This window comes from Somniosus microcephalus, unplaced genomic scaffold (genome assembly GCF_052327205.1).
Source record: "Somniosus microcephalus isolate GS21.2 unplaced genomic scaffold, FLI_Smic_1.0 unresolved_chr9, whole genome shotgun sequence".
Taxonomy (NCBI): Eukaryota; Metazoa; Chordata; class Chondrichthyes; order Squaliformes; family Somniosidae; genus Somniosus; species Somniosus microcephalus.
The window spans coordinates 16,788,356-16,815,270 of record NW_028225187.1 but is presented as its reverse complement, the minus strand read 5'-3'; the positions used below and the strand labels follow the sequence as shown (position 1 = coordinate 16,815,270).

General features: G+C 48.5%; 1 protein-coding gene and 1 long non-coding RNA gene across 2 annotated transcripts in view; both read right to left on the bottom strand.

Annotated features, from left to right (window-relative positions):
• LOC147084830 (uncharacterized) overlaps positions 1–25,377 on the bottom strand; it is a 35,391-nt gene extending 10,014 nt beyond the window's left edge. The window contains exon 1 of the long non-coding RNA XR_015075821.1: positions 25,252–25,377. This is a non-coding gene — a long non-coding RNA (uncharacterized LOC147084830). The remainder of the gene's footprint in view (positions 1–25,251) is intronic.
• LOC147084831 (uncharacterized) lies at positions 10,989–17,007 on the bottom strand. The gene is made up of 2 exons (XM_085979768.1): positions 15,861–17,007; positions 10,989–10,998 (listed from the first exon to the last, which is right to left on the bottom strand). The coding sequence occupies exons 1-2, from the start codon at positions 16,712–16,714 to the stop codon at positions 10,989–10,991; spliced, it is 864 nt and encodes a 287-aa protein (XP_085835894.1). The 5' UTR covers positions 16,715–17,007.
• Positions 25,378–26,915: the final 1,538 nt, after the last annotated feature.

Here is a 26,915-nt window from a genome sequence, read left to right as displayed (position 1 = left end):
GTTAAACAATAAGTCTGAGGAGCCAAGGAAGGTTCGCATTTGTGGGGACTTCAAGGTGACGGTGAACCCAGTCCTTCACACAGTACAGTATCCTCTTCCGAGGATAGAAGATATTTTCGCCTCACTATCTGGAGGGAAGCGTTTTACAAAAATTGACCTAGCACAAGCATATTTGCAGATGGAGGTTGAAGAATCCTCTAGGAAGTATCTCACGATAAACACTCACAAAGGTCTTTACCAGTATAATCGACTGGTATTCGGAGTAGCATCAGCTCTGGCGATATGGCAAAGAGCGATGGAACAAGTCCTGCAAGGGATTCCGGGGACTCAGTGTTACTTGGACGACATCCTAGTGACAGGTGAAAATGACAGTGAACACCTTGCCAACCTAGAGCAGGTGCTCACTAGACTAAGAGAACACGGGCTACGAGCCAATCGCCCCAAGTGCGAGTTTTTTAAGAAACAGATATCGTATTGTGGCCACGTGATTGACGAAGAGTGGTTACATAAGTCCCCTGACAAAATTGAAGCGGTAGTTAAGGCTCCAGCGCCTGAAAATGTGTCGCAACTGAGGTCATTCCTAGGATTGGTGAATTACTACCATAAGTTTTTGCCAAATTTGTCCACAATTCTGCACCCACTGAACGCCCTACTACAAACTGGAGTAGCATGGAAATGGAGCGATGAATGTAAGCGGGCTTTTCAGAAGAGTAAAGACCTAATCACTTCAAGAGAAGTATTGGCTCACTACAACCCATCACTACCGATAAGACTGGTGTGTGATGCGTCTCCCTATGGCATTGGAGCGGTACTGTCACATAAACTCCTTGATGGTTCAGAGAGGCCGATAGCTTTTGCGTCACGCTCGTTAACTTCAGCCGAGCGTAACTACGCCCAGATTGACAGAGAGGCCCTCAGCCTGGTGTGGGGGGTGAAGAAGTTCAATCACTACCTGCACGGTCAGAAATGTACTCTACTAACTGATCATCAACCTCTTGTCTCCATTTTCAACCCTCAGAAGGGCGTACCGATAATGACAGCACAACGGCTACAGAGGTGGTCCCTTTTCCTAGGGGCACACCAATATGACATTGAGTACAAAGGAACTAAACAGCATGGGAATGCTGATGGATTGTCGCGCCTACCGTTGCCGACGGTGGAAGAAGCACCTGCAGTGGATCCTATGGAGATATTCCACTCGACCATAGTCGAATGTCTCCCTGTGACGAATGCAAACATAGAAAAGGAAACACGAAATGACCCGACACTCTCCAGGGTCTATGATTTAACGGTGAAGGGATGGCCAGCACATGGCGAACCACTGTTGCCAGCATTCTCGCCGAGAAGAGAACAGCTGTCAGTGTGCAGAGGAACCTTGATGTGTGGATCCAGAGTAGTAATTCCAGCCAAATTGAAGGATAGAGTGCTCAATGAGCTTCATGAGGGTCATCTGGGAGGGGTAAAAATGAAGAGCTTAGCCAGAGCGTTTGTGTGGTGGCCGGGAATCGATAGAGAAATCGAAGAGATGATAAAGAGCTGTACAGGATGCCAGAAGGTCCAAAACGCCGCACCACAAGCCCCTCTACATCCATGGGAGTGGCCCTCACCTCCATGGCAAAGGGTGCACATTGATTTTGCTGGTCCATTTATGGACTCGATGTTTTTAATTGCGGTGGATGCACATTCAAAGTGGCCAGAGGTAATAAAAATGTCCTCAACCACCACAGAAAAAACTATCACAGTCTTAAGAACCATATTCGCCAGAAATGGGCTACCTGAAAGATTTGCTCCGACAATGGACCGCAGTTTGTGTCTGAAGAGTTCCGGAGGTTCTTAAAGAACAATGGTGTTAAGCATTACACATCTGCCCCATATCATCCAGCCACTAATGGATTGGCTGAGAGGTTCGTTCAAACATTCAAGAAGGCTATCAAGGCAATGTGTAATGAAGACATACCCCTACAACACAAGGTGGATAACTTCTTGTTTGCGACACATGCGGTTACCAACCAAACTCCAGCCATGATGTTCTTCAATCGAAGACTACGATGCCGCTTGGATTTGGTTAAGCCAAACATCAGAAGAGATGTGGAGAACAGGCAGTTTCAGTATATGAATGAAAGGCCGACCAGGAGTTTTAAGATAGGTCAACCACTTTTGGCCCGGGACTACCGCACAGAGAAATGGCAGCCAGGAACGATCTGCACACGGCAAGGACCTCTAATGTATACCGTGGACGTTGGAGAGAGCATTGTAAGATGCTATGCTGACCAGATTCTAGAGTCACTGGAAAACGTCAATTCCACACCACGATCCGATACACCTGGTGATGAAACCGAAGTACCAATTGCATCTACCTCAGAATCGGTGATATTGGAAGCAGACGAACCAAACAACGACGTTGATCACGAATCAACTTTGCCAGAAGAACCTGATACCCCAAAGAGGCGTTATCCAGACAGAATCAGGAAGCCTCTTCAAAGACTGAACTTATAATTGCTTAACTTCAGCTAATGTATCTAGCAACTGTAATTGTAAATATGTTATTTAATTATTAATCGAATGTTATGTACTGTTTAGCTAAAAGGGGAGGAATTGTTGTGTATGTACTTTGCAGAAGGAACTATATTCTGCAGCCCCTGTATACTGCAGTACCAGTAGTGACCACCCCTGTATATAAGCCTGTGTAGTAACTTTGCATAGTAGTTCCAGTTTTGTCTCCACTCAGTAAATACCTGTTGTAACCAACTCCTGCAGTCCGTGTCTCAATTACACACGGACATAATAACTCCCAGTGCAGGTACAGCACGGGTTAGATACAGAGTAAAGCTCCCTCTACACTGTCCCATTAAACACTCCCAGGGCAGGTACAGCACGGGGTTAGATACAGAGTAAAGCTCCCTCTACATTGTCCCATCAAACACTTCCAGGGCAGGTACAGCACGGGTTAGATACAGAGTAAAGCTCCCTCTACACTGTCTGATCAAACACTCCCAGGGCAGGTACAGCACGGGGTTAGATACAGAGTAAAGCTCCCTCTACACTTTCCCATCAAACACTCCCAGTGCAGGTACAGCACGGGGTTAGATACAGAGTAAAGCTCCCTCTACACTGTCCCATCAAACACTCCCAGAGCAGGTACAGCACGGGATAGATACAGAGTAAAGCTCCCTCTACACTGTCCCATCAAACACTCCCAGGACAGGTACAGCACGGGTTAGATACAGAGTAAAGCTCCCTCTACACTGTCCCATCAAACACTCCCAGGGCAGGTACAGCACGGGTTAGATACTGAGTAAAGCTCCCTCTACACTGTCCCATCAAACACTCCCAGGGCAGGTACAGCACGGGGTTAGATACAGAGTAAAGCTCCCTCTACACTGTCCCATCAAACACTCCCAGGGCAGGTACAGCACGGGGTAGATACAGAGTAAAGCTCCCTCTGCACTGTCCCATCAAACACTCCCAGGGCAGGTACAGCACGGGATTAATACAGAGTAAAGCTGCCTCTACACTGTCCTGTTAGATCCGTGGTTCAGTGGATAAATAATTACACGGATGCTGTACATAAACAAAAAACAGGTCTTTACTAGAGGAGGGCAATCTCTAGACTGGGGTACAGAGGCATGCGCACAGCTTATATACCGGTGTGGTCACTGCCGGTACTACAGTATACAGGAGCTGTAAAAAGTAGTTCTGACTTAAAGCACATACACTACAATTCCTCCCTTTTTAGATTAATAATACCCCCTTAATATTCAAATAGCAATTACATTTTTACATGTACATTCAATAACAAAAGTCCATTTTTAGATTCAGTCTTTGCGGCGGCTTCCTGACCCTTTCGGGATAGCGCCTTTCCGGAGGTTCTTGTTTTTGGTGCAGAGGCGATTCTGACCCCCTTTCATCGGGTAGTTCATCGGGTTCCACTGCTACTGGGTCTGAGGTAGATGCTACCGGTATGTCGGGTTCATCCCCAGGTACTTGAGACATGGGGTTGACGCATTCCTGTGATGCTAAGATCTGATCGACGTGGCGTCTCACAATGTTCTCCCCGACATCCACCGTGTACATTAATGGCCCCTGCCTTGTACATATCGTTCCGGGTTGCCACTTCTCTGTTCGATAGTCACGGGCCAAGACTGGTTGCCCTACATTGAAGCTCCTTGTCGGCTTCTCGTTGATGTGCTGGAATTGTTTGTCCTCAACATTTCTTCGCACATTTGGTCTGAGCAAGTCCAGACGAGATCTCAACCTTCGGTTAAAGAACATCATGGCCGGGGTCTGGTTGGTAACTGCATGTGTCGCGTTTCGGTAGGCTAATAAGAAATTGTCCATCTTATGCTGTAGTGGAATTTCATCATCGCACATGGCCTTTATCGCCTTCTTAAAGGTTTGTACGAACCTCTCAGCCAATCCATTGGTGGCTGGATGATACGGGGCGGATGTGTAATGCCTTACCCCATTCCTTTTCATGAATTTTTGGAACTCGTCGGACACAAACTGTGGTCCATTATCAGAGCAGATCTGCTCTGGCAACCCGTTTCTGGCAAATATGGTCCGTAGGACTGCAATCGTTTTCTCTGTAGTGGTTGAAGTCATCTTTATCACCTCAGGCCACTTTGAATGAGCATCCACTGCTATTAAGAACATTGAGTCCATGAATGGACCAGCGAAATCAATATGCACCCGTTGCCATGGAGAGGAGGGCCACTCCCATGGGTGTAGAGGGGCATGTGGTGGTGCATTTTGGACCTTCTGGCATCCTAAGCAGCTCTTAGTTAGGTCTTCGATTTGTTGATCGATTCCCGGCCACCACACATAAGCCCTAGCAAGGCTTTTCATTTTCACTCCCCCCAGATGACCTTCATGTAGCTCATTTAGCACTCTCTCCCTTAACTTGGGTGGAATCACCACTCTGGATCCACACATCACTGTCCCCTGGCATACTGACAGCTGTTCTCTTCTGGATGAGAATGCTGGCAACAGTGAGTCGCCATGTGTTGGCCATCCCCTCACCGTCAATTCATATACCCGTGACAGCGTCGGATCATTGCAGGTCTCCTTCTCTATATCCGCGTTTGTTACTGGCAATCATTCAATTATTGACGAATAAAATATCTCGATAGGGTCCACTGCTAGTGCTTCCTCCACAGTAGGCAGTGGCAGGCGCGATAGCCCATCAGCGTTCCCATGCTGTCTCGTGCCTTTATATTCTATTTCATATTGATTCGCCCCTAGAAACAGGGACCATCTTTGTAACCGCTGTGCAGTCATTACTGGCATGCCCTTCTTAGGATTAAAGATGGAGACAAGTGGTTGGTGGTCAGTCAGCAAGGTGAACTTCTGTCCATGTAGATACTGGTTGAATTTTTTTACTCCCCATACTAGGCTGAGGGCCTCCCTGTCAATCTGGGCGTAGTTGCGCTCGGCTGAGGTTAGTGACCGAGACGCAAAGGCTACTGGCCTCTCCAAACCGTCCGGGAATTTGTGCGACAGCACCGCTCCAATGCCGTAGGGTGATGCATCACATGCCAAACGAATTGGTAGTGCTGGGTTGAAATGGGCCAACACCTCTTTTGATGTGATCAATTCTTTACACTTCTGGAAAGCTCGTCTACGTTCGTCATCCCACTTCCATGGTACCCCTGTTTGCAGTAGGGTGTTCAGCGGGTGTAATACCGTAGACAAATTTGGTAAGAACTTGTGGTAATAGTTTACCAGCCCGAGGAACGACCTCAGTTGTGACACATTTTCCGGTGCTGGAGCCTTGACTACTGCCTCTATCTTGTCAGGGGACTTATGTAACCCCTCTTCATCGATGACGTGGCCGCAATACGAGATCTGTTTCTGGAAAAACTCGCAGTTGTGGCGATTAGCTCGTAGCCCATATTCCTTTAATCTGGCGAGCACCTTCTCCAAGTTAGCGAGGTGATCACCGTCATTTTCGCCCGTGACCAAGATGTCGTCCAAATAACACTGGGTCCCTGGAATCCCTTGCAGGACCTGATCCATCGCCCTTTGCCAGATAGCCAGAGCCGAGGCTACTCCAAACACCAGCCGGTTGTATTGATAGAGACCTTTATGGGTGTTGATCGTAAGGTAATGTTTCAAAGCATCTTCTACCTCCATTTGCAAGTATGCCTGGGCTAGATCAATTTTTGTGAAGCGTTTACCACCAGATAGCGAGGCGAAAATATCCTCAATTCGTGGAAGCGGATATTGCACCGTGTGAAGGACTGGGTTCACTGTCACCTTAAAATCCCCACAGATGCGGACCTTCTTTGGTTCCCCAGGCGTATTACTCAACGACCTCTTCATTACAGGAATGATGGGTGTAGCTCACTCGCTCCAGTCCACTTTGGACAGTACTCCTGAACGTTCCAACCCTTCCAGCTCTGCTTCAACCGTTGGTCTGATCGCATAAGGCACTGGTCTGGCCTTCAGAATCTTTGGGCTTGCATTATCCTCTATTTTAATTGTTGCTGTTATTCCTTTTAGTGTTCCTAGTCCCTCCTGGAACACTTCTTTTGCGTCAGTTAGCATTTTTGACAGTCGTCCAGGTGTGACGTCGTCATCCTTTTTGGCCTGTATGGAATGCCAATCTAAATGTATCTTCCGGATCCATTCACGTCCTAGCAGTGGTGGTCCTCCATTTGGCAATACATATATATCCATTTTAGGTATTTCCTGACCTTTATATGTCACTTTCACCCTTATTTTTCCTTTGGGGTAGACTTTTTGCCCCGTATACGTCTTCAAGACAATCTCTGTAGCTTTCAAGGGTATGTGTGAAAATAGCCGCTTGTAGTCTCTTTGATTTATGACTGTTAGAGCTGACCCTGTGTCCAATTCCATTTCCACTTGGACTCCGTCTATCTTGAGTGTAACCCAGATAGTCTGGTGATCCTCCATTTTGGTTACATTATGTAGTTTCAGACAACCCAGCTCCTTGCTTCCGGAGTCTGTGTCACTTTTCTGTTCGTCTGAACCACTGTCCATCACCTGGTGTACCTTTTTGTACTTCTCCTGTGGAGATTTCTTACTGTTGGTTTTCTTCCCAGACCTGCAGACTCTTGCTATGTGTCCTGCTTTCCCACACTGTCTGCACACTTGGTCCTTGAACCAACAATCTTTCTGGTCATGTGTTGTTCTGCCGCAGCGATAGCACTTCCCTGTTCCATAGGTCATTTTGTTGGTGCCATATTCTTGCGGTCTCCGTTGTATCTCTGCAGCGCCCCTTGCGGCTGCTTCGTGTGATACTGCCATACTGAAAGCTTTGTCCAGCGTAAGGTCCTTTTCTGATAGAAGCCGTTTCTGGGTTCCTTCACTTTGTAGCCCACACACAAACTTGTCCCTTAACGTGTCTGCTAGTCCCGTTCCAAACTGGCAGTATTTCGATAGCTTGTGCAGTTCCGTTAGGTACTCAGCATTGCTTTCGTCTTTGTGTTGGTTCCTTTTATGGAACTTAAATCGTTCTGCTATCAGCAGCGGTGTGGGGTTTAAGTGGTCCTGCAGGATTTCTACTATGCTTTCAAAATTCTTGTTTACCGGCTTCTCTGGGGTTATTAGATTTCGCAGTAACCCAGAAGTTTTTGCACCCATGGAATTTAACAGAACCAGTGCTTTATTAGCATCTGGCAGTTCATTCGCCCTGCAGTACTCCTCAATACATTCCACATATGTCGCCCAATCTTTGACTTCATTGTCGAACGTAGAGATACTGCCACACTTCGGCATCCTTGGTTGTGCGTTAACTATCACCAATGGCGCCTCCCGCGCTCGCCTGTCTTCTCCGCTGGCGCAAAATGGCGTCTCCCGCGCTTTCCTTCTTCTCTGCGGCTCAATGGCGCCTCCCGCGCTCTCCCTGCTTCTCCACGGCTCAATGGCGTCTCCCGCACTCTCCCTGCTTCTCCGCGGCTCAATGGCATCTCCCCTTGCTTCGCCCCGCGGACCCTGATCAGCCCGTGATCTGTGGCTGTGCTCTGCACGTTCTTCTCTTGATATTTGTCGACGCCGCTCAGTCTAGAACCCGGCTGTTTCTTACCCTCTCTCTCTCCGCTTTTGCAGTATTTTTCCTTGACGCAGCTCGGTGATCAACCCCCGGCTGCGCCCTGCTCTCTTCACCCTCTTTCTTACCCCGTCGACGCTGCCCGGCTCTCTCTCTCTGCCGTCGGTCGGCTCCAGCCGTCGCTGCTCGGGAAGTGTCTGCTCAGGACCTGTTGTCGGTCTCTTACTGCTCGTTGTGGCTGGGGAACCAAGCCCGGCTCTCCACAGCCTCCCCAGTGAAGTTGGATCTCTGCCTGACTGCTGGGCGGTTGCTCGCGGTCGACGCCCGTGTTCCTGGACTCGACTATTTTTTTTTGTTTTTTTTTGTTTAATGTTGCAGGTAGATTCGCATCAACACTCGTCGCCACTGTTAGATCCGTGGTTCAGTGGATAAATAATTACACGGATGCTGTACATAAACATATAACAGGTCTTTACTGGAGGAGGGCAATCTCTAGACTGGGGTACAGAGGCATGCGCACAGCTTATATACCGGTGTGGTTACTGCCGGTACTACAGTATACAGGAGCTGTAAAAAGTAGTTCTGACTTAAAGCACATACAATACATGTCCCATCAAACACTCCCAGGGCAGATACAGCACGGGGTTAGATACAGAGTAAAGCTCCCTCCACACTGTCCCATCAAACACTCCCAGGGCAGGTACAGCATGGGTTAGATACAGAGTAAAGCTCCCGCTACACTGTCCCATCAAACACTCCCAGGGCAGGTACAGCACAGGTTAGATACAGAGTAAAGCTCCCTCTACACTGTCCCATCAGACACTCCCAGGGCAGGTACAGCACGGGTTAGATACAGAGTAAAGCTCCCTCTACACTGTCCCATCAAACACTCCCAGGGCAGGTACAGCACGGGGTTAGATACAGAGTAAAGCTCCCTCTACACTGTCCCATCAAACATTCCCAGGGCAGGTACAGCACGGGGTTAGATATAGAGTAAAGCTCCCTCTACACTGTCCCATCAAACTCTCCCAGGGCAGGTACAGCACGGGGTTAGATATAGAGTAAAGCTCCCTCTACACTGTCCCATCAAACATTCCCAGGGCAGGTACAGCACGGGGTTAGATATAGAGTAAAGCTCCCTCTACACTGTCCCATCAAACTCTCCCAGGGCAGGTACAGCACGGGGTTAGATATAGAGTAAAGCTCCCTCTACACTGTCCCATCAAACACTCCCAGGGCAGGTACAGCACGGGTTAGATACAGAGTAAAGCTCCCTCTACACTGTCCCATCAAACACTCCCAGGGCAGGTACAGCACGGGTTAGATACAGAGTAAAGCTCCCTCTACACTGTCCCATCAAACACTCCCAGGGCAGGTACAGCATGGGAGTGGATTGGAGGCGAGGGCTGGGGACTGATGAGACAGTGGAGGGGTCGAGAGAAGTGGTGGTGAGATAGAGCTGGGTGTCGTCAGCGTACAGTTGTAAACTGACGCTGTGTTTTCGGATGATGTTGCTGAGGGTGAGCCGGTCGATGTGATATGGGAGGGGGGTCCATGGATAGATCCTTGGGGGACTCCCGAGGCAACGGTGCTGGAGCGGGAAGAGGAGCCATTGCAGGTGGACGAGTAAGAATGGATCAAGTCGCATCCAATAAGACTTGCATTTATATAGCGCCTTTCACCACCTCAGGACGTCCCAAAGCGCTTTACAGCCAATGAAGTACTTTCTGAAGTGCGGTCACTGTTGTAATGTAGGAACCGCGGCAGCCAATTTGCGCACAGCAAGCTCCCACAAACAGCAATGTGATAATGACCGGATCATCTGTGTTTAGTAATGTTGGTTGAGGGATAAATATTAGGCCCAGGACACCGAGGAGAACTCCCACCCCCACCCACCCCCCGCCCTGCTCTTCTTCCAATAGTGGCCGTGGGATCTTTTACGTCCACCTGAGAGAGCAGACGGGGGCCTCGGTTTAACGTCTCATCCAAAAGACGGCACCTCCGACAGTGCAGCACTCCCTCAGTACTGGCACCAGGGAGTGTGGGCCTGGATTATGGGGCTCGAGTCCTAGAGTATATACATCTACCTCCGACAGCGCAGCGCTCCCTCAGTACTGGCACCGGGGAGTGTGGGCCTGGATTATGGGGCTCGAGTCCTAGAGTATATACATCTACCTCCGACAGTGCAGCGCCCCCTCAGTACTGGCACCGGGGAGTGTGGGCCTGGATTATGGGGCTCGAGTCCTAGAGTATATACATCTACCTCCGACAGTGCAGCGCTCCCTCAGTCCTGGCACCGGGGAGTGTGGGCCTGGATTATGGGGCTCGAGTCCTAGAGTATATACATCTACCTCCGACAGTGCAGCGCTCCCTCAGTACTGGCACCGGGGAGTGTGGGCCTGGATTATGGAGCTCGAGTCCTAGAGTATATACATCTACCTCTGACAGTGCAGCGCTCCCTCAGTACTGGCACCAGGGAGTGTGGGCCTGGATTATGGAGCTCGAGTCCTAGAGTATATACATCTACCTCCGACAGTGCAGCACTCCCTCAGTACTGGCACCGGGGAGTGTGGGCCTGGATTATGGAGCTCGAGTCCTAGAGTATATACGTCTACCTCCAACAGTGCAGCGCTCCCTCAGTACTGGCACTGGGGAGTGTTGGCCTGGATTATGGGGCTCGAGTCCTAGAGTATATACATCTACCTCCGACAGTGCAGCGCTCCCTCAGTACTGGCACCGGGGGGGTGTGGGCCTGGATTATGGAGCTCGAGTCCTAGAGTATATACATCTACCTCCGACAGTGCAGCGCTCCCTCAGTACTGGCACTGGGGAGTGTTGGCCTGGATTTTGTGCTCAAGTCTCTCGAGTGGGACCTTTTTGTTCAAAAAACGGTATAACGATAAACCCAGCAACTACATACCAGTCAGTTTAACCTCGGTAATGGGGAAGCTTTTAGAAACAATAATCCGGGACAAAGTTAACAGTCACTGGGACAAGTGTGGATGAATTAAGGAAAGCCGGCACGGATTTGTTAAAGGCAAACCGTGTTTGACTAACTTGATCGAGTTTTTTGATGAGGTAACAGAGAGGGTTGATGAGGGCAATGCAGTTGACGTGGTGTACATGGATTTCCAAAAGGCGTTCGACAAAGTGCCACATAATAGGCTCGCCAGCAAAGTTGAAGCCCATGGAATAAAAGGGACAGTGGCAGCCTGGATATGAAATTGGCTAAGTGACAGGAAACAGAGAGCAGTGGTGAACGGTTGTTTTTCGGACTGGAGGAAGGTATACAGTGGTGTTCCCCGGGGTCGGTTCTAGGACCACTGCTTTTCTTGATAGAAACATAGAAACATAGAAGATAGGAGCAGGAGTCGGCCATTCAGCCCCTCGAGCCTGCTCCGCCATTCAATGAGATCATGGCTGATCATCCAAATTCCGTACCCGGTCCCTGCTTTCTCCCCATATCCCTTGATCCCTTTAGCCTTAAGAAATATATCTAACTCCTTCTTGAATATATTTAATGAATTGGCCTCCACTGCCTTCTGTGGTAGAGAATTCCACAGGTTCACCACTCTCTGGGTGAAGAAATTCCTCCTCATCTCTGTCCTAAATGGCTTACCCCTTATCCTTCGACTGTGACCCCTGGTTCTGGACTCCCCCGACCATTGGGAACATCCTTCCTGCATCTAGTCTGTCTAGTCCTGTTAGAATTTTATAAGTTTCAATGAGATCCCCTCTCATTCTTCTAAACTCCAGCGAGTATAAGCCCAATCAACCCAATCTCTCTTCATACGTCATTCCTGCCATCCCAGGTATCAGTTTGGTGAATCTTCGCTGCACTCCTTCCATGGCAAGAACATCCTTCCTCAGATAAGGCGACCAAAACTGCCCACAATACTCAAGGTGTGGTCTCACCAAGGCCCTGTACAACTGCAGCAAGACATCCTTGTTCCTGTACTCGAACCCTCTCGCTACAAAGGCCAACATACCATTTGCCTTCTTAACCGCCTGCTGCACCTGCATGCTTACCTTCAGTGACTGGTGCACAAGGACACCCAGGTCTCGTTGCACTTCCCCTTCTCCCAATCTATTGCCGTTCAGATAATAATCTGCCTTCCTGTTTTTGACACCAAAGTGGATAACCTCGTTATATAACCACGTTATATTGCATCTGCCATGCTTCTGCCCAATCACCCAACCTGTCCAATATATATTTAATGATATATATTAATGAGTTGGACTTGGGTGTGAAGGGATAATTACTCGTCCTTGCCCCTTTAGGGCTATCCCGGATCAGGCGTATTCCCCAGACGTTCACTTTCAACTCACGTTAGAAGTAGCCGAACCCTAAACACGCTTAATTCGGTCTAAAGGTCCGGACTATCTCTCCCTAAAGGAAAGGAACAATCTGAAAACGTTACCATCCTCCAGATAGCACTTTTAATAAGTTTAGCTAGACTGTAACATTCCGGATATTATGAGGGTCTGGGAAAACTCCCCCAGAATTCTGCAACTCCTCACCAAAGAGTATACAGAGATTGAGTTTGCGAGTTTGCTACAGAAGTACTATGTGAGACAATTCTAAAAATATATAGATTTATTAAAGAACCGACATGTAATTTACAGCTGGTGATTCAATCGCAACATTAACAGTTCCAAAAACAGGAATCTTACAATTCTTATCATCAGAGATCTTTATTCTCAAATCTTAACTTCTCTAGTTTTACGGTTCTTAGTTTATTCCAGGATATCCACCAAAATCAAATACAATACCGTTCATCCCCGAGACTCAAAGAGTTGAAGACTTACAGAGCTTGCCTCTGAAGCCGAGAATCCCTTTGCCCCTTCAAGCGAATCTATCTTCCCATTTGAAAGTTCAATATTTATCCCCTTTCTCAGTGGTATTTCCTTTGAAGTTTTCTGCTGATGTAAGCTACTTATCTCTAGTCATTTTTCTGCTGACCCCTGCTATTCTTAGTTAGTTCAGCTGGCAGCAATGCAGACTCGTGTCTCTCCTTTAGGTGTTCGAATGTAACAGCAGGTGCATTTATTTGATGTCATTCTTACCAAAGTCTTCTGTTCAATTCTTAAGTCACCTTAGCTGGTTGCAACACATTGGGGGTGATTTTCATTCAGAAGTCGGGAAGAAGGCGGGACTACAACTTTCGGGGTTATAGTCCCGCCTCCATCGAGATGCGGCCAATCCACGCGATTTTAACTTGATCGACCTTGTTGAGCCCGCCCAACGGGCTCAGCAGGCCAATTAAGGGCCACCCGGCAACAGGTGACGTCACAGACTGAAATTTCATCTGTCACAACCTATTGACAGATGAAATATCAGTGTTTGATAGCTGTTTGAAGCTGTCAAACACTGACAGTCTTACTTCTAACCTGAGTCCTTCTCAACAGACTCAGTTAGAAATCTCACCGGCACAGAAAGCTGAAGGCTGTCATTTTTGACAGCTCGTGGCCATTCTGCTTTCTGTGCCGCTGAGATGAGGGACTCCCGAGACCTGAAGGAAGGAAGGCTGTAAAGGTAAGTAAAGGTAATTCAACTTCTTTAAACACTTTACACACACCAAACACACTTACCTCTGCTCTCATGCACCCATCACTCACCTGAACACCAGACATCTTGACCCCTCCAAGCCCTTCATCCCGACGGTCCGCCTCGCTAACTTGGCATGGTTTGGAGCCGCCGGGAACCCCACATTTCAACAATGAAAATAGGGATTAGGCTAAAAACTGCCTGTTAACTACCTGTTAACAGGCAGTTAATTGGCACTAATCCCCTTCCCGTCTCGGGGAGGCGGGTCCCAGTGCGGGGCGGATACCCGCCTCCTGGGAAACGGGCATGGAGGCGGGTTGGGGGGCGGGATGGGTTCAGGACCCCCGATTTCGGGATTTTAACCCCCCCACGCGCCTCCAATCCCGCCTCCATGGCCCAATGAAAATCCTGCCCTCAGAGTACAAAACTGTGGCAGTTATGATGAGCCTGTATAAAACACTGGTTCGGCCCCAACTGGAGTATTGTGTCCAATTCTGGTCACCGCACTTTAGGAAGGATGTGAAGGCCTTAGAGAGGGTGCAGAAAAAATTTACGAGAGTGATTTGAGGAATGAGGGACTTCAGTTAGGTGGATAGACTGGAGAAGCTGGATTTGGAGTGGGGATCTGTATCCCCCCAGCGAGAGGTCAGTACCCGTGGGGAGAGGTTAGATTATGAGGGGAGATTACATAAACTAGGAACATAGGAACAGGAGGAGGCTATTCAGCCCCTCGAACCTGTTCCTCCATTCAATGATATCATGGCTGATCTGCATCCTCACTCTATCCACCCGCCTTAACACCCTTGGCTAGCACAAATCGATCGATCTCAGATTTAAAATTATTAATTGAGCTAGCATTTGGGATTGTTCTCCTTAGAGCAGAGAAGGTTAAGGGGAGATTGACCAGAATGGTACCAGGGATGAGGGACTTCAGTGATGTGGAGAGACTGGAGAAGCTGGGATTGTTCTCCTTAGAGCAGAGAAGGTTAAGGGGAGATTGACCAGAATGGGACCAGGGATGAGGGACTTCAGTGATGTGGAGAGACTGGAGAAGCTGGGGTTGTTCTCCTTAGAGCAGAGAAGGTTAAGGGGAGATTGACCAGAATGGGACCAGGGATGAGGGACTTCAGTGATGTGGAGAGACTGGAGAAGCTGGGATTGTTCTCCTTAGAGCAGAGAAGGTTAAGGGGGAGATTGACCAGAATGGTACCAGGGATGAGAGACTTCAGTGATGTGGAGAGACTGGAGAAGCTGGGGTTGTTCTCCTTAGAGCAGAGATGATTGAGAGGAGATCTGATGGAGGTGTTCAAAATCATGAGGGGTCTGGACAGAGTATAGATAGAGATAAACTGTTCCCATTGGCGGAAGGGTCGAGAACCAGAGGACACAGATTTAAGGTGATTGGCAGAAGATCCAAAGGCGACTTAAGAAAAAACTTCTTTGCGCAGCGAGTGGTGAGGATCTGGAATGCACTACTTGAGAGGGTGGTGGAGGCAGACTCAATCACAGCTTTCAATAGGGAGTTGGATAAGTACCTGAAGGAATGAAGTATGCAGGGCTACGGGGAAAGGGCGGGGGAGTGGGACTAGCTGAGGGCCTCTCGCAGAGAGCTGGCATGGGCTTGAGGGGCCGAATGGCCTCCTTCTGTGCTGTAACCGTCCTATGCTTCTTGAACCTTCGGACTCAAAGGCGAGGGACAGAGGGGCCTGGGAGTTAATGTGCATCGGTCCTGTTAAGTCTGTGTGTTATATTGTGAATCACTACACAGACCACAAGAGTAAACTTAAACAGGACTTTACTGGTTGAAGGTCAGGGCGGAACTGCCCAATAAATCATTACACAGCACTTATATGCTGGTGTGGTCACCACCGGTATTACAGTATACAGTAGCCAAGATAAAGTAGTGCAACTCTTAAAATAGTTCTCTTAAAGGTGGAACGGTTACATACACTACAATCCTCCCTTTTTAGCTTAACAGTATATGTTTCCCATTAAACATAACATCATAACATATATATACAACTTCATGTAAAAACAGTTCACAGATTCAGTCTCTGCGATGGTGCCTCCTGCGCTTCCTGACTCGGTCCGGATCACGCCTCGGTGGTGTAGTAGTTTTCGGTGGTGTAGTAGGTTCTCGTTGCTGGGGTGACTCATCTATTAGTCCTTCACTGGACTTCACAGCTTGAACTTTCGTAACTTCAGAACCAGCATTGCTGACTTCTAAAGGCTCGAGTACCTTGGGAAGTTTTTCTACTTCCAGACTGATTTGGCTCAGTTCGGAGGGACCACGTGCGTGACCTGGTAAGGGGGGATAATGGTTCAGGTGAATCATCATCTTCTGCTTCCTCCCTATTGTCTTCTATTTCCAGCTGCATGCACAGTTCCTCCTCCTCTTCCTCCAGTTGTTGCCGTAGTAGCGCCACCATCTTCCGGTGTTTCTTAGACTTTTCGTGATTCTTCATGGTTTTTGCACTTTGGAAGATTTTCTCACAAGCTGGGCAGAACAGGTCGTGGTAATATTCGGTGTCGTCCAGAGCTAGGTCAGCGAGAGGGTCTTCTATTTCCTCCCACACTTCAGCTTTTGCCTCTGCCACCAATTCTCTGAGTGGCTTATTACTGCTGACACTGCTCACCAGAGGGTGCTCTTTCTTCTTAGCTTTCAACTGATCGATGAATTTGACACATTCCCTTTCTTGCTCAGCTTCAAGGCGTTCTTCCAGTTCCTGGATTCTTGCCTCTAGCTGAGTAACAATTCCTTCCTTATTCTGTTTCGGAGATCCTTCCAGATATGCAATTCTGCTCTTCAGATCCTTGTGCTGTCTCTCTAATGGAGTCTTGTCACACTCCAGATCTTGTCTTGCAGCTCTCTCCTGGAAAAGTTCATCTCGCATCTGCTCAATCTGTTCTCTGTCTCCACTGATGCGATCTGTCAGAAGGTCTGAATTGCTTCTCTCCTCGTCCAGCTCCATCTCCCTCTCTGCCAATTTATCCTCCATTTGCTTGACCTGCCGCATTCGATCCTCTTTTAAATGCGTTTTACTTTCAAGGTCGAACTCGAGGTCATTGACGTTCTGCTTCAGTTGTTGGCACTTCACAACTGCTTCGTCTCGCTTGTGGTAACAGTCGTCCAACTCCTCTCGCAATTGCCGCATCTCATCCTGCAGTTTCTTAGTTATTAGTTGAGATTTCTCAGCCTCCAGGGCTTTAGATTTCAGTTGCTGCTACAGGACAGTCAGTTGATTGCGATTCTTTTCCTTGTACTCATCAACCTCCTTCCGCAGATCAAGTCTTGACCTCTGAGAATCCTTACTCATCTCAGCCATCTCTCTCTGAAGCTTTTCAACTGTCTTCTCCAACTCTGTGTCAAAGAACTTTTTCTTTGCATTCAACTCTTGCTCAAAACGGCGAATCATTTGTTCTAATTGCTGTTGTAGTTTGAAATGGAGTTGAGTTCGAGCTCGATGTTCCTCAGAAATGTGCATGTCTGTAGACTGGACAGACTCAGAATTCTCTGTCAAACTATGTTGTTGTTGTTCAGTGGAATTCTGTTCTGATACCTTGTTCTCTTCTGAAGCATTTATGCCCTCCTTCGTTTTTCCATCATTAGTCTGCAAGTCCATTTTAGACTTGTCTTTTGCACATGGGCTGGTCTTACCATCATCAGTTCCAGAGTCAGAGCTGATTGTCTTCACCGAGTTCTCACTCTCTGCCTTGTCATTGTCACTGCTGCATATGCCCACATCCAATATTCTGGACAATCGTTCAGGTTTGACATCTTTTCTTTTTCCGGAATCTACCGTCATTGCTTTTAGGGAGTGCCAGTCCATATTTATTTTCCTGATCCACTCCCGTCCCAGAAGTGGTGGACCTCCCTCAGGTAGTACATATAAGTGCATTCCTTTGTGTTCTTTGCCCTTGTGTCTCACCTTGACTTTTATCTTTCCGATGGGGTATACTCTTTGCCCCGTGTATGTCTTCAAGACAATCTCGGTATCTCTCAAGGGTATATGTGAGAATAGCCGCTTGTAGTCCCTTTGGTTTATGACTGTTAGGGCTGATCCTGTGTCCAATTCCATTTTCACTTGGACTCCGGCTATCTTGAGCGTGACCCAGATAGTTTGTAGGTCAGCTTCTTTACTCACATTGTGAATTCTCAGACTACCCAGTTCCTTGCTGTTGGAGTCTGAATCCGAATTCTGTTCATCCGAACTCTTCTCAGCCACCTTATGTACCTTTCTGCACTTTTCCTGCGGTGACTTTTTGTTGCTGGTCTTCTTTCCTGACCGGCATACTTTAGCTATGTGACCAAGCTTGCCACATTTTCTACATTCCTGGTTTTTAAACCAGCATTGGTTCTGATCGTGTGTTGTCTTCCCACAACGATAGCATTTCGTTGTACCCAAAGCCATCTGATCTACGCTGAGTACCGCTGCCTTCAGCTGCATTTCCGCAGTGCCTCTCGCTGCGGCTTCGTGCGATGCTGCAATAGTGACAGCCTTATCAAGTGTAAGATCATTCTCTTCAAGTAGCCGCTTTTGTGTTCCTTCTTTCGACAACCCACACACGAATTTGTCTCTCAGTGCCTCTGTCAGATTTTCCCCAAACTGACAGTATTTCACTAGCTTACGCAGTTCAATTAAGTACTCCGCGTTGCTTTCCTCTTTCAGTTGCGTCCTCGCATAAAATTTAAATTGTTCCGCTAACATCAGCGGTGTGGGGTTCAAATGATCCTTCAGGACAGCAACAATATTAGCGAAAGTCTGATCCGCCGGTTTAGCTGGTGATAGAAGATGCTTCAATAGCCCGTATGTCTTTGCACCCATTGAGTTTAGTAAGGTTAGTGCTTTATCTTCATTTGATATTTTATTTGCCTTACAATATATCTCTATGCGTTCTACATACGTGGCCCAATCTTCAACATTGGGATCGAAATCGTTGATGTTACCACGCTTAGGCATCCTCGCACTCTTCTTGAGAAAACAAAAAGAAATTTTTCTTTAACTTTTTTTTTTTCAAAATGGCGGTTTCCCGCGCTTGTCTTCTTCCCCGCCTAAATGGCGGCTTCCCGCGTTTCTTCCTCGGGCAGGAGGGGTAAAGCTTTGCCCTCGGGCGACGACCGCTGGCTTTCGGGGTTCGCAGCCTGCGCGCCGGCTTCAGTTTGGGCAGCGAGGCTCCACAGAGGGGGGGGGAGCTGTCCACCTTTCTCACCTGCTGGCTGTCTCTTGTCACTCCCGCTCGCTCGGTCTCGGTCTCCCTCGCTCGGTCTCCCTCGCTCGGTCTCGTTCTCCCTCCCGCTCGCTCAGTCTCGCTCGCTCGCTCGGGCTCTGTCTCTCCCGCTCGCTCGGGCTCTGTCTCTCCCGCTGGCTGTAACGGCGATTGCCGTATTGCTGCGTTCGCCCTCCCCAGCGGTTTTCAATTGTGCCTCCCAGCCCCTCTTGCAGTCCGGTCCTTTCCCCCCCGGCTGCGGCTGAGTTCTCCGCGGTTTTTTATTTTTTTTATTTTCTCCCGCGCCTTGCTGTCCCGGTCGCTGCGCCTCGCGGCCTCGGTAGCTGCCCGGCCTGTTTCACCGGTCACGGTCGAGCTTGCTCTCGACGCTGTTGCGTCTCCCAGCCCTCTTGCAGCCCGGCCTCTCACACCGGCTGCGTTTGCATTCGCTGCGGTCTCTCACACCGGCTGCGTTTGCATTCACCGCGGCTTCCGTGCCTTACGCTGCCCCAGTCTCAGCGCCTCTGGCCCCGACTTCTGTCCGGCTCTTTTCCCCGGCCGTGGTCGAGTTCTCCGCCCTTATATCCTCCATTCCTTTTTTTTTACTTTCTCCCCTACTCACAGTCAACGTGGCCGATTTGTTGCTCGTCGCTGATCGGCTTACCCACCACCGTGATAGAAGGGATGATCACTGCCTGTTGCTGATGGAAGGCTTCGTGTCAGAATTCTTCCTTCGCTCTGCAGACTCGAGTCTTCACTCAGCAGAATGGTGAGGGCGGATGCCTCTTCTCGACGCCCTTTAAACTGCTTCGGATGTATCTCTGCCGCAGGGTAAGATCGTAATCGTCGCCACTGTTAAGTCTGTGTGTTATATTGTGAATCACTACACAGACCACAAGAGTAAACTTAAACAGGACTTTACTGGTTGAAGGTCAGGGCGGAACTGCCCAATAAATCATTACACAGCACTTATAGACTGGTGTGGTCTGTTGTGTATGTAATATGTGTGCTACTTTGAACCTATGGACAGGACTGCACTACTTGTTGGGCGTAGTGATACGCAGTACCACTCCTGGCCATAGGGGTATAAATAGTACTGTGGGTACTGATCTCCCCTCAGTTCCCGCCTGTGGGCATGAAGTAAAGACCTACGTATAGTCCCTACCTCCAACCAGTAAAGACCTGTTTGAGTTATACGTTTAAGTCTTTGTGTTAATTGTTCAATACAATACACATACTTAACACTGGCGACGAGTCAGGTTCTTACCCTGCGGCAGTTGAAGAGAGGTTTCAAACATCACCACCCCACTAGAAGCGACAGGCTTTAGGACTCTGAAGCCTCCATCAGCGACTGAGCACTGGAGTGCAGCAAACATCCTGACAGCTTCCAGCGACTGACAGAAGTCTTTCTGCAGTTTCCTTGTTCAACGTAGGTGGTGGGGTAAGCCGTGCAGTGTTGGCTGCAAAGACAGGGCTGGGGAAGTTGGAGAAGATAAGGGCGATCGCAATCCCTGACAAGAGCCGCGGTGAAACGCGCGAGCGGGTAAGCCAGAGCCCGGGAGGGAGCGAGCAAGAGCCGCGCGAGCGGGTGAGCCAGAGGCCGGGAGCCGCTTCAAGTGCGAGGCGCAGCGCGGGCCAGCGATCGGGACCAAAGATAAGGGCCGCACTCGGGGGCTGAAGGGAGACGGCGTCGGGGGACGGGTGAAGACCGCCAAGCGCGGGAAAACCGCCATTTTGTGGGCGGAGGACGACGGCAAGAGCGGGAAGCCGCCATCTTTGATAACAAGTAAACAAAATAAAATCTGAGAAATTGCAAATCTACAATGCCTAAACACGGGAATATTAGCACCTTTGAGAGTGACCTCGAAGATTGGGCCATATATGTTGAAAGAGTAAAAAATTATTGTAAGGCCAATAAAATTCGTGACCAAGATAAAGCTCTAACATTATTAAATTTAATGGGTGCGAAGACATACGGGCAATTGAAACACCTGTTATCACCAGATGAACCGGCGGATAAGACGTTCGATGAGATTGTTACTGTCCTGAAAGATCATCTAAACCCCACGCCGCTGATGCTAGCGGAACGATTTAAATTTTACGACAGAAGGCAGCTACAGCATGAAAGCAATGCTGAATATTTGCTGGAATTGCGTAAATTAGCGAAATATTGCCAGTTTCGAACGGGACTGACAGATGCACTACGAGACAAATTTGTGTGTGGGTTATTTAAACAGGATACACAAAAGCGACTGCTCGAGGAGAATGAGCTGACGCTTGAGAAGGCGGTCACTATGGCAGCAGCACACGAAGCCGCAGCGAGAGGCACGGCAGTAATGCAGCTACGGTCACCGGAGCTCAGTGCACACAAATTGGGTGTGAGTTCTGGCAAATGTTATCGTTGTGGAAAGACAACGCATGATCAGAACCAGTGTTGGTTTAAAAACCAAGAATGTAGAACTTGTGGTAGGCTTGGACATATAGCTAGAGTATGCAGGTCAGGGAAGAAGACCAGCAACAAGAAGTCACCGCAAGGGAAATACGCAAAGGTACACAAGGTGGCCGAACAGGAGTCCGATTCAGACGCAAGCAGTATTGAACTGGCTAGCTTAAGGGTACTCAACGTTGGTAAGGGTGCAGACCTCCAGACAATTTGGGTTACTCTTCAGATAGAAGGAGTCCAAGTAAAAATGGAATTGGACACTGGATCGGCATTGTCGGTCATGAATAAGAAAGACTACAGAAGGTTATTCCAACATATTCCCCTACAGGATACGGAGATTATATTGACAACCTACACGGGGCAGAGAGTGTACCCCATCGGGACAATAAAGGTTGCAGTGGCCAACAAGGGCGAAGGAAGTCAAATAATGGACTTATATGTGCTACCGGAGGGAGGTCCACCACTACTAGGCCGGGAGTGGTTTAGAAACATAAATATAGACTGGCATTCGCTAAAAGCCATAAAGAGTGAGAACTCGGTGCAGATAATCAGCCCAGACTCTAGAACTGATGATGGTAAGACCAACCCATGTGCAAAAGACAAAGTTTCAGCACAGAATTCCACTGAGCAACAACAACATAGTTTAACAGTGAATTCTGAGTCTGTCAAGTCTACTGATATGCACATTTTTGAGGGACACTGGGCTCGAACTCAACTCCATTTCAAACTACAACAGCAATTAGAACAAATGATTCGCCGTTTTGAGCAAGAGATGAATGAAATAAAAAAGTTCTTTGTTACAGAGTGGGAGAATCTGGAAAGGCAACAGAAGCAACTGATGGAGAAAATGGAGCAGGAGCACACCAACCATCTGCGCGAGGAGGCCGAACGAATCAAAGCTGATTCAGGTTCTGAAGGTGCGTGCCATAATCTGGTGTCAGAAGAGTTAACGGTCAGCCAACTCCTTCATATGCTGAGGGACAAGACTCTGAAATGGGAAAAACTTGAACACGAGCTGCGATCTTCAAAGGAAAAGGGTTCGGAGCTCTCAAAAGTCATTGAGATGGCTGATGTGACAACACAGACTGAAACGACTGCAACAGAGCAGCCATTGGATGCCAAAAGTACGCTGACTCACGTCAATGTAGAACAACAGACCGCTGAAACAGCTGCTCCGGTAGAGGGACTGCATAGTCCGATCAATCAATCTCCAAAGGAAGTTGAAGTATTAAAATCACAAATGAGGTCACTAGTAAACGATTTGCTGAAAGCCCAGAAAAAGCTGGATGCAGAGGTACACATGAAGAAGTCTCTTCAGGAAAGATGTCTGGATTTGGAACAAGAGCTGGCTAACGTCCAGCTGGGTATGGAGGAAATAGACGACCCTCTCGCTGGCCTAGCTCAGGACGACACCGAATATTACCATGACCTGTCGGACGACTCCGAATATTACAATGTCCTGTCCTGCCCAGCTTGTAACTTCGACCCCCAAAGTGCAGAAATCATGGAGGAGCACCAAAAGTCTACGGAACATCGGAAGAAGGTGGCTCTACTACGGGAAGTAAGAGAGATAGAGAAGGAACAGCAGTCGGATAGCGTCCAGTTGGGTAAGGAAGAAGTAGAAGGGCCTCTCGACCTGTTGAGTGATAGTGAATACTACGAGGATGTGGTATGCCCAAATTGTGATGGAAACTCCCAAAGTGCTGAAATCCGGAGGAAGCACTTAAGGTCTAAAGAACATAGAGAGTTGGTAGCATTACAGCTGTCCGCCGAGAAGATGGGAACGACAAGAGTTGTAAAAAGGCAGAAAAGAAAAAGAAGAGGCCGAAAATAATAATTGTTTAAAATATTGTTACTTCTACTACCTCCGGCCGAACACTACGAAAAGATGCTGTCTGGAACGAATTAAGATCAGAGACTGAATTTACGAACTGTTCCCACAGAGACTGAACCTGTAAACTGTTCCCACTAAGAGTATGTTGCAACTGTTCGTAGAGATTGAATCTGTGATCTGTTTTGACATGAAGTTATCTATGTATCTATGTTATTCTGTTATGTAAACCTGAAGTTATATATGTATATATGTTATTACGTTATGTTAAATGGGGAGATGACTGTAAAGCTAGGGAGGAATGTTGTGTATGTAATATGTGTGCTACTTTGAACCTATGGACAGGACTGCACTACTTGTTGGGCGTAGTGATACGCAGTACCACTCCTGGCCATAGGGGTATAAATAGTACTGTGGGTACTGATCTCCCCTCAGTTCCCGCCTGTGGGCATGAAGTAAAGACCTACGTATAGTCCCTACCTCCAACCAGTAAAGACCTGTTTGAGTTATACGTTTAAGTCTTTGTGTTAATTGTTCAATACAATACACATACTTAACATGGTCACCACCGGTATTACAGTATACAGTAGCCAAGATAAAGTAGTGCAACTCTTAAAATAGTTCTCTTAAAGGTAGAACGGTTCTCTTAAAGGTAGAACGGTTACATACACTACAGGTCCCTGAAGGTGGCAGGACATATTGAGAGAGCGGTTAGCAAGGCATATGGGATCTTGGGCTTCATAAATAGAGGTATTGAGTACAAAAGTAGAGAAGTTATGCAGAACCTTTATAAAGCGCTGGTTAGGCCACAACTGGAGTATTGCGTCCAGTTCTGGTCACCACACTTTAGGAAGGATGTGAAGGCCCTTGAGAGGGTGCGGAGGAGATTGACCAGAATGGTTCCGGGGATGGGGGATCTTAGCTACACGGACAGGTTGGAGAAGCTGGATTTGTTTTCATTAGAGCAAAGAAGGTTGAGGGGTGATTTGATCGAGGTGTACAAGATTATGACGGGTTTGGATAGGCTAGACGGGGAAAGGCTGTTCCCACTAGTTGATGGTACGAGGACTAGGGGACACAGATTTAAGGTCTTGAGCAAGAGATACATGGGGGGACGTGAAGAAAAGCTTTATTACGCAGCGAGTGGTGAGGACCTGGAACTCGCTGCCGACGGAAGTGGTGGAAGCGGAGACACTCGATGTTTTCAAGGGGAGGCTGGATAGGTACTGGAGGGAAATAAACTTGCAGGGCTACGGGGATAGAGCGGGGGAATGGGACTGACTGGGATTGCTCTCCAGAGAGCTGGCACGGACTCGATGGGCCGAATGGCCTCCTTCTGTGCCGTTATGACTCCATGGTCTGGACCATGGAGGAGAGGCGTTGGAGGAGGATGCTGTGGTCAACCGTGTCAAAGGCTGCAGACAACATATGAACACAAGAATTAGGAGCAGGAGTCGGCCATTCGGCCCCTCGAGCCTGCTCCACCATTCAATGAGATCATGGCTGATCATCGACTTCAACTCCACTTTCCCCGCCCGATCTCCATATCCCTCGATTCCCCGAGAGTCCAAAGATCTATCGATCTCGGCCTTGAATATACTCAACGACTGAGCCTCCACAGCCCTCTGGGGCAGAGAATTCCAAAGATTCACCGCCCTCTGAGTGAAGAAATTCCTCCTCATCTCAGTCCTCAATGGCCGACCCCTTATCCTGAGACTGTGACCCCTGGTTCGAGACTCTCCAGCCAGGGGGGAAACAGCCTCTCAGCATCTACCCTGTCAATCCCCCTCAGAATCTTGTCTGTTTCAATGAGATCACCTCTCCTTCTTCTAAACTCCAGAGAGTATCGGCCCAATCTACTCAATCTCTCCTCATAGGACAACCCTCTCATCCCAGGAATCAATCTAGTGAACCTTCGTTGCACCGCCTCCAAGGCAAGTATATCCATCCTCAGATAAGGAGACCAAAACTGTGCACAGTACTCCAGGTGTGGTCTCACCAAGGCGCTGTACAACTGTAGCAAGACTTCCTCACTCCGCCTCCAAGGCAAGTATGTGCTTCGGGAATATCAGGTGGTGTGAGGACCGTGTACAGTACACAGCGGGTAAAAGGGAAAGATTCTCACACACACACACACACACACACGCACACACGCGCGCAAACAATGTAAGCATGCTGGCGTTCTTGTCGAGCTAAAGCCTGTCACTCACCCGCAGTCTTTTGTAAACGGACTGTGACGGTCAGAGAAATAAGCAACAAGAGGACTGTGAGATGTGGACAGGCCATGATTGCAGCAACGGACTCTGACACAGCACTGGGGAAGCTCCAACGCTATCTCTTGCTGATTAGAAGGGTCAAATGTTGGAACTCCCAGCACGACCTTGGACTTTGCAGCCTGACATGGCCAGGAGGCACAGAGTGGAGCCCAGACCGGCCGAGAGGACAACTGAGGGAGGATTCATAGACGCCAGGGACTGACTCACACAGAGAGTGAGCCATACTGGGAGAGGGTTGAGGGAGCTTTACTCTGTATCTAACCCAGGGCTGTACCTGCCCTGGGAGTGTTTGACGGGACGGTGTAGAGGGAGCTTTACTCTGTATCTAACCTGTGCTGTACCTGCCCTGGGAGTGTTTGATGGGACAGTGTAGAGGGAGCTTTACTCTATATCTAACCCCGTGCTGTACCTGCCCTGGGAGTGTTTGATGGGACAGTGTAGAGGGAGCTTTACCCTGTATCTAACCCCGTGCTGTACCTGCCCCGGGAGTGTTTGATGGGACAGTGTAGAGGGAGCTTTACTCTGCATCTAACCCGTGCTGTACCTGCCCTGGGAGTGTTTGATGGGACAGTGTAGAGGGAGCTTTACTCTGTATCTAACCCCGTGCTGTACCTGCCCTGGGAGTTTTTGATGGGACAGTGTAGAGGGAGCTTTACTCTGTATCGAACCCCGTGCTGTACCTGCCCTGGGAGTGTTTGATGGGACAGTGTAGAGGGAGCTTTACTCTGTATCTAACCCCATGCTGTACCTGCCCTGGGAGTGTTTGATGGGACAGTGTAGAGGGAGCTTTACTCTGTATCTAACCCGTGCTGTACCTGCCCCGGGAGTGTTTGATGGGACAGTGTAGAGGGAGCTTTACTCTGTATCTAACCCGTGCTGTACCTGCCCTGGGAGTGTTTGATGGGCTCCAAGTGTGGTCTAACCAAGGTATATGAAGACCAGATCCGTGCACGGCGCTCCAAGTGTGGTCTAACCAAGGTATACGGAGACCAGAACTGTGCACAGTGCTCCAAGTGTGGTCTAACTAAGGTATACGGAGACCAGATCCGTGCACGGCGCTCCAAGTGTGGCCTAACCGAGGTTCGATACAAATTTAACATAAATTCTCTGCTTATTCAATTTTCAGGCTTGTACGGTAAGTGGGACAGTGTGATGGGGCCTCTCAATTACTCTCTGAATAGAATGACTGACCCAGAAACGAGTGACACTCATTTAGAAAGGGACTTCCCTCAAGGGGTTGTGAGATGATTTGAGGGGGAGGATGTGGGGTGGGAAAGGATTATAGGAAATTCGACAGCTCTTGCTTGAAGGACAGAATATTCTCCCCGAGGATTGGGCTTTCTCCTTCACTGTGTATGTCACAATCATTGCTCGGACGAGATTAAGATGAAGAATGAACTAACTGATGCATTTCGGCAGAAGGAACAGGAAGAGGCAATATACACTTAAAGGCACAGTTTTAAAGAGTGTGCAGGGATAGAGGGACCTGGGAGTTAATGTGCATAGGTCCCTGAAGGTGGCAGCGACATATTGAGAGTGTGGTTAGCAAAGCATATGGGATCTAGGACTGCATAAATAGAGGTATTGAGTACAAAAAG

Bases quoted from the DNA above. Each gene is read 5' to 3' on its own strand.
- LOC147084831 (XM_085979768.1), bottom strand. From the start codon at position 16,714: ATGCGGCAATTGCGAGAGGAGTTGGACGACTGTTACCACAAGCGAGAC.